At 44.5% G+C, this 14,086-nt stretch overlaps 2 protein-coding genes across 5 annotated transcripts in view; one reads left to right on the plus strand and one right to left on the minus strand.

The window, feature by feature from the left end:
- Positions 1-10,424, minus strand: part of DHFR (dihydrofolate reductase) — a 28,593-nt gene extending 18,169 nt beyond the window's left edge. Inside the window, exons 1-4 of one of the 4 annotated variants that reach the window (XM_034774299.1) lie at positions 10,200-10,264; positions 9,558-9,607; positions 8,855-9,013; positions 5,626-5,731 (exon numbers count right to left, since the gene is read on the minus strand). In XM_034774299.1, the coding sequence (XP_034630190.1) occupies positions 5,626-5,711 (86 nt within the window). In that variant the 5' untranslated portion in view covers positions 5,712-5,731; positions 8,855-9,013; positions 9,558-9,607; positions 10,200-10,264. Of the gene's footprint in view, positions 1-5,625; positions 5,732-8,854; positions 9,014-9,557; positions 9,608-9,989; positions 10,177-10,199 lie in introns of those variants that run through there. The other 3 variants (XM_034774300.1, XM_034774297.1, XM_034774298.1) reach the window with 3 other exon arrangements.
- A 159-nt stretch (positions 10,425-10,583) lies between these two features.
- MSH3 (mutS homolog 3) overlaps positions 10,584-14,086 on the plus strand; it is a 204,560-nt gene continuing 201,057 nt past the window's right edge. The window contains exon 1 of the mRNA XM_034774101.1: positions 10,584-10,796. Coding sequence (XP_034629992.1) covers positions 10,650-10,796 — 147 coding nt within the window. The 5' untranslated portion in view covers positions 10,584-10,649. The remainder of the gene's footprint in view (positions 10,797-14,086) is intronic.

The following is a 14,086-nucleotide window of genomic DNA, read 5'->3' on the forward strand; positions in this document are numbered from 1 at the left end:
CTGTGTAAGGCTTTTTCACTGGTAAAAGGTCCTGCAAACCCACAGAAGGTTACGCCCTGAGCCCTAGGAACAGGGTAAGGATGGGTGCCCCTAGAGTGTATGAGTAACAGAGAATTTTTGCGGGTAATAGGACCCCTCCTTCCATGTGTGCTCCCCAACCCAGGGACAATGCATCTGTGACTAAGGTAAGTGCTGGTTGCAGGGGAGCAAAGGGAATCCACCCCATACAGACTTGCAGATGGTCTGTCCACCAATCCCGGGAGGACAAGATTAGTATTGGTACTAGAACCACTATGTCTAAGCGATGACTGCTTGGGGAAATACACTGAAGCTAGCCATCCTTGTAGCTTTCTGAGGTGTAGTCTGGCATACTGCACTACATAGCATGGCAGCATGGACCTACGAACCTGAGGTAGCTGCATCCTTTAGTGACTGGATGTGATTTTAGTTCCAGAACTAAGCTCCACAGTGTTTCAAACCTTGATTGCAGTAGAAAAGACCTTTGTAGAGCTTAGGACTGCTCTGATAAATTCTGTTCTCCGTACTGGATTCAGAATTGATTAGTCCACATTGACTAGGAGACCCAGTGCATCAAAGATAGACTGGATAATGGCTATTCTGGACAGTACTTGAAACTTGGACTGGCCTCTCCCTAGCCAGTTGTCCAGGTAAGGGAACATGTGGACCCCTGACTTTTGAAGGAATACTGCTATCATTTCCATGCATTTTGTAAAAATGCAAGGAGCTCCCAACAGACCAAATGGAAGCACTGTAAATTGGTAGTGGATCCCATTTAACATGAATCTGAAAGACTTCTGGTGGTTCGCTACATGAAAGTAAGTGTCTTTCAAGTCATGGGCAGTGTACTAGTCCCCTTGCTCCAGTGAAGAAATAATGGAAACTAGGATAACCATTGTCCCAATGTCTGGAGTGAATCACAACATGAATGCCTATATCAGGGCAGGCTGTCAAAAGCAGGGCAGACATCCCAAACTGGTGGTATGTTCTATAATTAGGATTTCACAAACCCAGTACCAAATGTGAACACCCAAAGAACTACAATAGTCTTATGATGGAGTCACAGATAGTCCCCTTAGATACTCCAGTCTATCTTGGCACCCAGGCAATCTGCACTATGTGAAAAATGGTCTCACACACACACACAAAACACCAAACCCCAAACCAACCAGCCAACCACAATTATTCCAGGTTATTCCCAGTCCGAAGAGACCAGAGACTCACCCAGGTAAAGTTGCATCCTAGATCTCACACTAAAGACAACACTGGTAGGCCAATTCTGTAGTAAACCAATTACAGGTTTATTAGCTAAGAAAAAAGAGTTATTGAGACTTTGACTCACCTGTACATATATTTTACATGATTTAAAGTCTTCCAAGAGCTGTAGTAATCTGTCAGTTTCTAAAAAGTCTCTCAGGGCTACCCAATATAACTCTGGGGATCTCAGTCTTCTTGTTCACTTATTTTGAATTCTAACAGAGCAGATAGTCCAGAGATGAAGGATCTTTCCTTGAGTCCATACTCACAGTTTCTTCTTACAGAAAACAAGCTGACAGAGTCACCACACATGTGGGCTCTTTCTTTGATTGGCGAAGAGAGCATGTAGAGTCTTTGATCAAATCAATTGTGCTTAAGATTCTCAGATCTGAAGTGATGTGGGACCAAGCCCTTAGGAAGTGGGATAAATGATTGGCAAATAGGGTGGCAGGAGCAGATGGCACTATGGGGCCTGGCAGTCTGTCCTTAACAAACATGTCAAAACCCTTGTTTGGGCTAACAAGCTGCTTTAAGAGATGAAGGTGGTGGTGGTTGCCTGGCAAATGACTTCAGCATCACTTCTGAATCTTTTAGGCTATGGAGCCTATCAACTGCTTTGTCCGAAAAAAAGGAAAGGTCCTTCATATGGGAAGTCTTGGATGGTCTGCTGAACAGGAGTGATGAATTCTTCCTAAAAAAGTGTGTGTGTGTGTAAAAATGAGGCCTCTCTCCCTCTGTGGCCCCACCCCCTACTCCTCCTCTTTCCCGAGGCCCTGTCCCTCCAATCAAGCCAGAAGCCAGAGCTGGGTCAGCGAGCCTGGGCCCCTCAATCTGCCTGCGGGGGTGGGGTGGGGGTGGGAGTGGGGAGGAGGCTGAGAGCAGTTCCCACCCCATGTCCCCTGCCCAAGGCAGATGTAGGGTCTGCATCTTCCCACAGCTGCCTGCATGGCTCTTACCCCGACCCACCTGGCCTGGCCTGGGGCGGGGCCTTGGGAGCAGGAGAAGCGCAGCTGGGCCATTGTAAAAACTGTCCAGGCAGCTGTGGGAAGCCATGGACCCTCTATCTGCCCTGGGTGGGGGTCGGGGACAGGGGCTGCTCTCAGGCACCCCCACCCCTGGTCCACGGCTCCCTCAGCTGCCTGGGTCCCCTGGACCTCTCTTACCTGGGTCAGGCTCCTGCTTCCTGCTGAGCTTGGGGGCGGGGCCTCAGCGGGTTGAGGAGGGGCAGGGAACCAGGCCTATGGTGAAAAGTGGATGGGCCAGGCCTGTCCACTTTCAAAAGTGGGAGGGCCATGGCCCCATGGAGCCCCCCTTTCTGGCGCCGCTGCTGCTGAACTTCTGGCAGAAGACCAGAAGACTGCAGCCGCAAACACCTTCTCATAGTTAGGGCAGATGCCATGACTCGAGCCACAGAGTCAGCTGCAGCCAAGCTGGCCTGAAGAGCGGTTCTAGCCACTAGTTTGCCCTTGTCCATAATCATAATGAATTCTTGTCTGCAGTTGTCAGGTAACTGGTCTTTAGGACTTCAATATGTTATCCCACAAGGTGAAGTCATACTGACCTAGACGGTCCTGTTGATTTGCAGTGCAAACCTGCAGATCTGCTGTAGAATAAAGTTTTCAACCAAAAAGATCTAGCCTCTTTGAATCTTTTCCTTTTGGAGTGCATGTCTTGTGTCCTTGCCTCTCCAATGCATTAGCTGGCAACTACTAAAGAGCCTGGAGGGGTGTGTCTGTACAGATATTCAAAACACTTAGAATGGACAGAGTAGCTCCTCTCCGCCTTTTTTTCGCTACGGAGTGGGGAGGGAAGATGGGGTCTGTTAATACCTTGATTGGCTCCAAAATTGCCTCATCGATCAGTAGTGCCCAATTTTTTTTTTTTAATAAGTCCTAGTGAGTGCTATAATCTTCTGATGTGGAAGAGTCACTCATTGCCTCTACAGCCTCATCTGGTCATGAGTAAAAGGATGCAGATGGATGCTGAGACAGCATTTGCTCTATTTCCATGTGCTGGAGAAACTGCTGGAATGTCTTCCACTTGCTCAGTACCAGTCCTGGTATCAACTATAGGAAGATGATGTTTCTGGTGCTGATGCACTCATCGTGCACCCAAGGAGATAGACTGAGGTGGATGAAGGGATGACCTGGCAGGTTGGGGGAAAAACTGCATAGGATCCAGAAAGGCCTCTGACATGGTCCTGGGGTCCATTTTAACCAGGCCATTGCTCCTTGACAGGTGGCTGCTGTCATGGCACATAAGTCTCAGATGGAGAATGCACACTGTACCTATGTTGAGACACATAAGACCCAACCTATGGTGTATGAAGACTCAGACCTTTGATAACAGGGGAGCAGAACTCATTGTCACCACAGAGAGAGAGCGCCTGACTCTGGAGATGGTAGTACCAGGGAAGTCATAGCCGACTTCCCTCTTCTTGACAGTACTGTTTTATGAGGCAAGGAAAGAGTCAATTGCAAGGGCACTGCAAGCTTCAGAAGCCTGAAGGCTGGAAGCCTAATCAACAGACCCAGCTGGAAGCCTTCCTGCCCCACTGGGACCAATATTGAGAAGTTAAGTAGCTCTCTAGTAGCTGCGTACCATTCCAGTGTCAACTGTACCAGCATAAACCCAGGGTTGTGTGTACCAGCATAGTTTCTTGGGCTTGCGGTTTCTCCAGAAGATAGCCTGAAGAAGCTACAGTGAATACTTCAGGAGTCCATCTCAATGGAGCTGGCACAGGTTAACAACTTCCTCTTCTTAGATTAATAGTATTCTGGGAAGTGCCTCCTCTTAGAGTCCCTCCAGGAATTCTTGCCTTTAGGGAGTGTTCAGTACTGATGATCTTGCTGAGTTAGGTACCAAGTCCCTAGAAATCTGGTGCCTCTTTCTCAGCTCCAGTGACGGACAACTCAGGCAGAGCACTTGGACAAACTCTTACGTATCTGATGCCTACTCTGAAAAGGATGGCACTAAGGATAGACAGAATGCTGACTCTATATGAAGACACTCTGTCCTTCTCTGAGTTAGTCTTAAATCCTTTGCAGATGTGACACTCGTCACTCACATGGGATTTCCTCAAGCATTTCAGGCAGCTGGGGTGTGGGTCACTCACTGGCATCAATTTGCTACATGAACAACATGATTTAAACCCCGGAGATGGAAGTGTAGCTCCAGTACTGAAATTTAAAACTGGCCAGACTAAAGACCTATGGTGGAATGGACATGTGCAATGACTTGAAGAAGAACTAATCTTAATACAAGTATCAGAAAGCTGATTGAAGGAAAGAGTATGAGAGTCATAGGTGCTGACTCCGTGGGTGCACTGGGGCTGGAGCACTGACAGAAAAAAAAAAAAAAAAAAAAAAAATTAATTGTGAGTGCTCAACACCCACCAGCAGCCCCGTGAATCAGTGCCTTCCCCTCCCTCCCAGAAGGACTCTTGATCAGCTGTTCAGCGGCGTGCAGAAGGTGCTGGGGGGAGGAGCGGGGGTCGAGCACTACCCAGGAACCGAGAAAGTCAGCACCTATAATAAGCCACATTTATGAAACAAGTCAGGATCAGGTGGAGGAAAATTATTCAACTTTAAGGACCAAGTAAGATTTTCAAACTTTTGCTACTGACATGCTACTCAGTTCTCGTACCAATGAGCTAAGTCTGAAGTTTGATCATATCTTGCACTTAATACATTTTAGTCATTAGATTCCCCCCCAATTTTCTTGCGTCTTTCAACTTTTGCTAGCACCTTTTGGAACAGGAAGACAAAGTTAGCACTCAGAACCACCAATAGCTACAGAGAAAGTTCCTTAATATGCATAACTGAATATCAAAACTATCACTCTTAAAATTATGTTATCAGGCAGAGTTATCTTTTATTTCCCTAGATGATCTCCTGAGGTCTCTTCCAACCCTAATCTTCTATGATTCGCGGTACTATGGTGATGTGTGGTATGAAAGCCTATATACAATAGAAGAAGTTCTTTTATTAAAGAACCACACTAAGTTCTTTCCAGACATACAAGAAGGAGTGGTCCCTGCCTCAAGAAGCTCAGAATCCTAGGATGGACAGACAGGCAAACACAAAAAGGATTTTCTATACAAATCAACAAGATAGGTAACTTAACAGACGTTGTTTGTATGAGGAATATAAAAGACAGGCTGCATGTTCTGTTTATCCTACCCCCTCCACGAAATGTTATTTTACAAATGATTCCAGGTAGTTTAAGACAGACACTTCATAGTTGTATTACTCCAAAGTTAAGTTATGAAACACTCACACACTACACAAATAGTAATCAAAGTTAACCTGATTATCATTTACTTATGAGATAATCAGGATTTGTACTTACTTGAGCTCTCTGCTAAGCACTATATTAATTCTGTCTTTTAAGGGGCGATTCTTCTCAGGAATTGAGAACCAGGTCCTCTTACCCATTATCAACACATTCTGTTTACCTGTGTAATATACAAAACATTTTTTAAAAACTGTTTCAACTTAGTACAGAATCAGAGGTGGTGGTTTAGTGACATCTAGTGGATTTATCCCCCCCAATCTCCTTTGAATTCTATTTAAACAGTTAATATGTTCAAGTGCAAGTTTTAAACATTAGCAAGACTAAATGTAAGTAAAAGATCAAACTTAGGCCCGGATCCTGTGATTGCTCATGTGAATAAAGTAACATACATACGTGTTTGCAGGATCAAGGCCTTGGTATGCACTCTTTTAAAAAGCCAAACAAAAAATGTAAGTTTTAAATATAAAACTGTATGACTTATGATTAACAGAGTATCTATACTATCCAAGAGGACAGCTTCGTGGCTGCTTTGATTTGGCCCTAACTTCCTGGAACCCTGATTCTTTTCACTAGAAACAAGGTATAACATGTTCAGTATGAGATATTTAAACTTAAAAGCATTTCAAATATCTCTTTCCCTAAAAATGTAGGATCTATACCCCACAAAATTATAGAAAAACGATTTTTCCACTGCAAACATTTCCAGAAAGCTAGTGCAAGCTAGGAGACAAACTCACCTACAACCTGAAACTAAATGGGACTGTTTTACAAAGCTGGACTGTGTGTCAAACTTAACATCACCATTTTAAAACGTTAGTGGCAAAAATTAGACTATTCACACCAGCATTTAGTGTACTAGCTTAGTAGACCACCACCACTGCGTGATGCACTGTGTAAAACTAAAGTGTACATTTGAAAGCACTGACAGTCATGCATAGAATTAAATGTAAACTGAAGCTACACACAAGCACAATAATGCTGGTAAAGATAAAGCTTCTACTTGTTGGGAAACTTTCTTTTTGTAAGATCTGGGACCCCAGCTACAAGTGATAATGCTATTTTGTATAAACTCTTGAACTAGTCTGCATCACCCCCACCAATTAATACTTTCATTTTGAAATCTAATAAGCCATGCATTTTACTTTGAGGTTTCTCTTTGCAACAATGAAAACAAAATAGAAAGATACATATCAATATGTATCTGAATTATGTCATGCATAACTATTGCAACTATTGCACTATGAGATGAAAGGGGGTAGATTTAGGCTTGTGGTGAAGCATTTATAACTTTAAAAGGAACACTGTTCAAGAACATTCCATCATAGTTGGGCAAATTTACAAGAATGAAAACATCAGGTAAAATTTGTTGCAATATCTTTAAGTTAGATTTACAGCAAGGAAACCCCTCTCAATTAACATTAGATATTAGGATGTTCAATAGGGCTTGACTACATGGAAGTTTTGCACTAGTTCAAGTCGAGTTAATCTGCGTCTAAAACACTAGCATATAATGTGGTAAAGCAGTGCTCCGGCGGGGCGAGGCTGCGCACTCTGGCGGATCAAAGCAAGTTTGCTATAACACGGTTTCATCTATAATGCGGTAAGATTTTTTGGCTCCCTAGGACAGCGTTCTATCGGGGCAGAGGTGTATCTTTACAATTTACTAATTATTATTGTGTTAACTTGCTAGCTTCTGTTCTGGGTGCCCCATGGTGGCAGCCATTCTGACTCACAGTGAAAACAGTCTCAGGATGCATGCTTAATGAAGCAACAGACCATGGGATACCCTCTGAGAGCACAACACCCTCAATTTGCAAAAAGTCATCACCATATGAACAGACAATTCAAATTGAAAAAAAATGGAACAGGCTTTCCACATGCACACTGTTGGTGTAGTTTGCATACAGTGCTTTACCAGATGCACAGCAGCTGTGTAGACAAGCCCTTATAAAAGGAAGTGTATTACAAGGATGTAAGGAAGTCTCTCAGAGAGAAAATGAGCTATGGAAATAAGAGCTTTTTTCAAAAAAGGGGTTAGATCAGTGGTCCCCAAACTTTTCATGGTCATGCTCCCTCCCCCCGCCCCTTGGGAGCTGGGGCCGTGGACAGGGGAAAGGGGGCTGTGGCTGGGACTGGGTAGCGCTCCCTCCCTTCCCGCAGTAGGTGCTGGCCCATGCCCTGCTGTGCTTCCTGAACATTCCTCCGCAACCCCCTACAGGGGCGCATTCCACAGTTTGGGGACCTGTGGATTAGATAATTTAAATTACAAAGTAACTCATTCAATTGTTCATACAATCCAAACCACTAAACAAAATGAGATGGTTAGGACTTTAAAAGCAATAAGTGGTTTACTGTGTAAAGTTTAATGACAAATCAGACGTTTGAAAACTTAGCCACGTAAGTGTAATTCATCACACTTTAAAATAAATTTATATATGTACATAACTAGCATTGTCAGTTTAGAACCAACACTACACAAACAATATCTATGGGGAATACAAAAAACACACAACTGACCTGTGATAAAATTGTCTAGTGTATGTTAAGACATATGCTAATATATCAATATTAGGGTTTATCCAGTTAAGAAGGTTGAAAGTTTCCTAATAATGAGTTAGCTGGCATTGCTCACAGAGCAATATAATTTTTGCACAACCCCTCCAGAAATCACAACATGCCATCTTTAATATGGTCCTGGCATACACACTCCAGATGAGCCAAGGTTATTCAAGGTCATATCTGAACCAAGATTCCTAAATGTGATGACACACAAAAGTAGTGGGATCAAGTAGAACTCTTTTTAAATTAAACCCTAAAAAAGTCATTTATAAAAAAATCTGTGCCATAATTTAATTATGCAGTTTTGATATTCAGCCCAATATTATATAGAATATTTTTAAACATTCAGTTTAAAGTTTTAACATAAGAACAGCCATACTGGGTCAGACCAAAAGTCCACCTAGCTCAGTATCTTGTCTGCCAACAGTGGCCACTGCCAGGTGCCCCAGAGGGAATGAACAGAACAGGTAATCAAGTGAACCATTCCCTGTCGCTCATTCCCAGTTTCTGGCAAACAGAGGCTAGGGACACCATTGGAATAGGTGTGTCATCTATCTCCCCTCCACAATAAGGGAATCCCACAGCCACAAAGCCATTCACTATTTCATGCACATTGCCAAGAGTCACAGTCCTTCATAGCAGGATGCCGTCAATAGCTCTGCACACTTGCGTTAACGCAGCCCCAATGGTCAACTTTCCAACTCCAAACTGATTTGCGACTGACCAATAGCAGTCTGGAGTTGCCAACTTCCACACAGCGATCGCCACGAACTTCTCCACCAAGAGGGCGGCTCTCATTTTGGTGTCCTTGCGCCACACACAGTTCCTGGAAGGTGGCTTTCTGCATCCCAAAGTTCTGCAGCCACTGCTCGTCATGCCAGACCTGCATAATGATGCAATCCCACCACTCAGTGCTAGTTTCCCAAGCCCAAAAGCAACGGTCCTCCGTTTTGATTTAGAGAAAATAAAGCAAACTTTTTCAGAATATAAAGTGTTACAGTCTGCAATAAACTAAATAGTTCCAATTCTACTTTTATTAACAGGTAGGTAAAAGCAAGATGAAAACTACCTATTTCTATAGCTTAATTATGCTTTGTAATTTGCAAATTATTAGAATTTCACTCTGCCAGTCAAATTACATTCTCAGAAAAACCCATTATGAAAATTTATCTCAATAAAGCATACGCACTAAGTAGACAGGCATACTTATTTGTTAAGTATACTTGGTTCAATGTAAGACACAGTAGACATGATCAGTGTAAATAGCTATATAACAGTAATATGAAAAGATACAAGTATTAATTTATTTTATACTAAAATAATAAAGGCAATACAGACAGGAAAGTTACTAATTTTTTCAATTTAGTGACATCACAGAAACTAATTTTAATAAGTAGAAGCATAAAAAGTGAAAACACAAACATTACCTTCTACAGTGGTTGTTGTGGTCATTCTCTGAAAATACTTAAACTCATTCCTATCAATAGAACAAGAAAAAAAAAATCACAATGTAGGTTTACTCAGAAAAATGTGTTTGGATTTCTTTTGTTGATAATAAAAATAGAATTTAAGTGAATTTTAAAAAAATGTAAGCAAGTTTATTGCCCCTGAGGTGCCATGCTGAAGTCCTCGATTCATCTAGGATGCATTATGACAGATGCATAGAAAGCAACAGTGGAAGGCTGCGTATAGCCATGCCTGAATCCTGACCTTTGCGACCTAAGTCCCGGGGCAGTGAGTAATCCAGCGCCGTGCCTCGAACCCGCCCACTGTTGGGAACGAGCCTGAGACCCATCACGCTCGTTTCCTGGAGGAGACGCCGCAGCCCACCAGCTGTCCCCTGTCCCGCTGCTACTAACCTGTCTGGTTTCAGACACCCATGGGCGAAAGGCCCCACGCAGTCCCGCCGAGCCGCCTCTGTCCTGTCTCGCGGCGCCGACAGCCCCTCCCCGCAGACTGCACATCCCGCACGCCACGCTCCCTTTAGAGGCACCCGACCCCTGGGCACGGACGGCACCGCGTGCTAGGACTGCGGTCCGTTTGCGCAGCTCTCGCCCGGGTCGCACTACCTGAGTGGGGGCCAAGGGAGGTCTCCGTTCTTCCCGATGCCCATGTTCTGGCACACGGCGGCTATGCAGTTTAAGGGGCGGACCATGGCGCTTCCTTTCTGCTGTCACCTCCTGTCTGTTCAGCCTCCCGCTTCGTGCAGACTTTGGCATTAGCGCGCCACAATCCAGCCTCTGAGCGCTGAACATGCGCAGAGCGACACAGGCCTGCCGTGCTTGCCTTTTGGGGAGAAGGGGAGGGACAGCACGCCGCTCCTACAAAGCGTCACGTGACCGGACATCACCAATCACCTCTCTCTCCAGAGCCCCACCCCGGCAACAGTTCAACCTCTTTTCCTTCTAACTCCGCCCTTTTCCAACCTGCACGTGGTGCCGTGATTGCGTCACTGTTGTGTTCGGCGGCGCGCGCAGGGACCTGCGGGGTCTGGGCTGCTGGTTCCTGCGTTCCCAACCATGCCGCGGGGGCGAGAGCCCCGCGGCCCCGGACAGTCGGTGCTGAGTAAATTCTTCCGGCCGGTGGGGTCCCTGCGCGTGGCCGGGTCCTCAGCGGGCTCCGAGGCGAGCGGCGGCGAGGGGCTCCAGGCTGCGGCTCCGCACACGGTGCGCGGGGATGGGGCGCAGTGGCAGCCGGCGTGACGGGTGTAGGGAGAGGGACCGCTGGGCCGGGCGGGTGTGGGGCAGCAGCCACGGGGCGGTTTTTTTTTAACGCGCTGTGACCCTGGGTCGGTGCATGGCCACACATACTGCAATAAACAAACCCCTGCCAGCGCCACGGCGGGCCCTGACCTACCGGGCGTCTCTCGGGGCCTCGGAGCCCCTCATGCCACCTCCACTTAACTGCTGTGGTGCCTGGGTAATTGGTGTTATAATGCTGGGCTAGCTCCCTCATCCGTCCCGCCAGCAACACCACTACCAGGGCTGTATGGCTGAAGAGTCCCCGGTTGTGGTGATTTGCTATCTTGTCTACACTGTAATGCTTCTGATGATGATATCCTTAAGGACTAATCTACACTAAGCAACAGAGAGTCCTGTGGCACCTTTAAGACTAACAGATGTATTGGAACATAAGCTTTCATGGGTGAATGCCCACTTTGTCGGATCTACACTAGAAATTAGAATCGTGACAGCGGCACAGCTGTACTGATGTAGCAGTGCTGCTAGCGCAGATGCTCTATTCTGATAGGAGAGAGCTCTCCTGTTGGTATAATTACTCCACTTCCTTGAGTGGCAGTTGGTATGTCAGTGGGAGAGCTTCTCCCGCCAACATAGCACTGTCCACAATGATGACTAGGCCAGTGTAAGTTACGTTGCTCAGGGGAGTGGCTTTTCCACACCAAAGTAAGCCCTTAGTTGATGGGTGAGTGCTCGCCTGTCAGCTTAATAACTCCTGTTTCTGTGAGAGGTGGTAGCTATGTTGGTGGCAGAAGCTGACCTGTGGACAAGCACTGTCTATACTGGTGTTTAGGTGAGTATCATTTATGTTGCTCAGGGGGTGGATTATTCATAACCATGAGTGACATAAGTTATACTGAAGTAATTTGTAATGTAGACATAGCCTGAATTAAACTTCATTGTGAACTCATCACATACAATATTTACTTGGTAAGCGCTAAGCAGGCAAAACTTTGTTTCTTCTGTGTATATGATTATCTAGGGCAGAGAGAGTAGTAACATCTCACTCTCTTCTCCCTAATTCAAATCTAGATAATGTAAGGTTTGACAGAGAACTCAAAATAGCCAGGAAATGCAGTTAAGCAGAAAGTCTACATTTATCTCCATTTGCTTGTGCGCTGAGATATTGCAAACACACATAACACTGAAGTGTAAGATGAACTCAGGCTTCTAGGAAACCCATGTCATTTGTTTGCTTATATTTAGTTTGTTGAAAGCTGAAAGCTGAAAACTGAAAGGAACTAAATTTAAAATCAGCTTTTCCAAATTATGCAAATCTCTCAGCCTAGGCACAATATCTTTTTTACCAAGCTCTGTATCATGGTGATTAATGATAATTTAAAAAATCGATTAAGAAAAAATATTTTCCCTGATTTAGTGGGTGTTCAGGATTTGATAAGGTTGCTTTAAGTTTATTTTCTGAGAGTTATCCTATGTAAAACTCAAGATTCTTTGAAGCGGTTACTGCATATTCCCACTCCGTGGGTTGCACCCCCCTACTCCAGTTCCTCTAAGCTTTGGAAGCTTTTTGGAAAGCAATGCTTTTTTGGGCCCACACAAGTACTATCTTTGCAGCAGCTGATATTTGCAGCTGAGTTTATAAAAGAACTGTATGACCCCAAGTGCCTAATTTTTTTTTCCCTTTCCAGAGTCAGGTGAGCATATAAGACACTTTTGTGTCTGGAGTGATTTTAGAGTCTTTTTTAAAAAAAAAAAAATTCCCAAATTTTATTAACTGTATTATAGATAGTAAGTGTTAAGTAGTTTGCTCAACTGCACAACTATGTTTCTATTCTTGACCCACTGTCCTGGAACATTTCTGGTCATTGTTGATCAGACCTCTAAAGACACAGGTAAGAAAGGAAGATTTAAGTGATGAGCATTTTGCCCTTCCATGTATTTGGAGGCAGGAATTATTGTTTTTCCCTTCCCATTCCTCTGTTTGCTGCTCATTTTGGAGGACCTTTGTATTGTAAACTTACATCAACAAACAGCACTGATTCAGTGCCTTCCTTAATGAGGAGACCTTTCAAACTTAGTATCTGGAAATAACATCTGAAGAGCTGTCTATTCCTGTGAAGGGACAGAGCAGGCTGTTTTCAGCTTGAAGGCAAATCAGGAATGACCCCGACACCCAACTCAGTGCCAGATAGAATGGGGTCAGTGGCTTACTGGCAATGACAATTGAGACTTGTGGTTCTGGAACTTTACTAATAGCGAGGGAGGTTTAGGATTTTAAGAAACCACCAGATCAGGTCCTTTTATCATTAACTTTCTTTCCAACAATGTAAATTGATGTTGCTCAAGCATTACTCTTGGGAGACTTCTGAGCCTAAAATATTGCATATTTTATTTTTCAAAATAACACAATAGAATCATGGCAGTTTCAATTGTTTTGCTCATTTATTTCAAAATACCTGTCCACAGGAATGTCTGTAACAATACAGACAACAAAAGAAGATTCAGAAAATGTTTTCTGACAAATAGATTCTTTACTAGGCATATTAATACATTACTTTGAGTATCAGAGGCGTAGCCGTGTTAGTCTGTATCTGTAAAAGCAACAAAGAGTCCTGTGGCACGTTATAGACTAACAGACATATTGGAGCATAAGCTTTTGTGGGTGAATACCCACTTCGTCAGACGCATTATTACTTTGAGTAATAATTTATTTAAACTACAGTACAGACCCTCAGCCCCCCTGCTCTCCCATCCCCATGTGTCCTTGTATCCCTGCCCCAGTCTGTCCCTCCCACTAGCCCTTCTGAACCCCAGTCTGATTCCCCAGCAGCCCCACATGCCCCGCTCTGTCCCCTTCTCCCCTGTGCCTCCTAACATGTTGAGTTCCTCACAGCACCCTCCTCCTCCCTATTGGCTACTGACAGCTATGGCTGCCTTCTGTTCTGGTGCAACAGAAGCCCCTGGTGGGTAAAAGGCGTAGCTGCAGCACTTCTTCAGCAGAATATATCTTCTGCAGAGAAAAAAACAATCTGCGGGAGTCATGAATTCTGCATGTGCACAGTGGTACAGAATTCCCTCAGGAATAAAGCATGGGTCTGACGTATTTGTATGCAGATATCTCTCTCTCTCTCTCTCTCTCAGGAGCCTTCATTTCTTTCAATATCATCAGACCTTCTCTCTCAAGTCTTGTCTTCTAATCTAGAATCACTTTACCTTGCAGCATGGAGTATGATGTGGCATGCTCTATAGATGTCTAG

The sequence above is a fragment of the Trachemys scripta genome, chromosome 6 (assembly GCF_013100865.1).
Source record: "Trachemys scripta elegans isolate TJP31775 chromosome 6, CAS_Tse_1.0, whole genome shotgun sequence".
In the NCBI taxonomy this organism is placed as follows: domain Eukaryota; kingdom Metazoa; phylum Chordata; order Testudines; family Emydidae; genus Trachemys; species Trachemys scripta.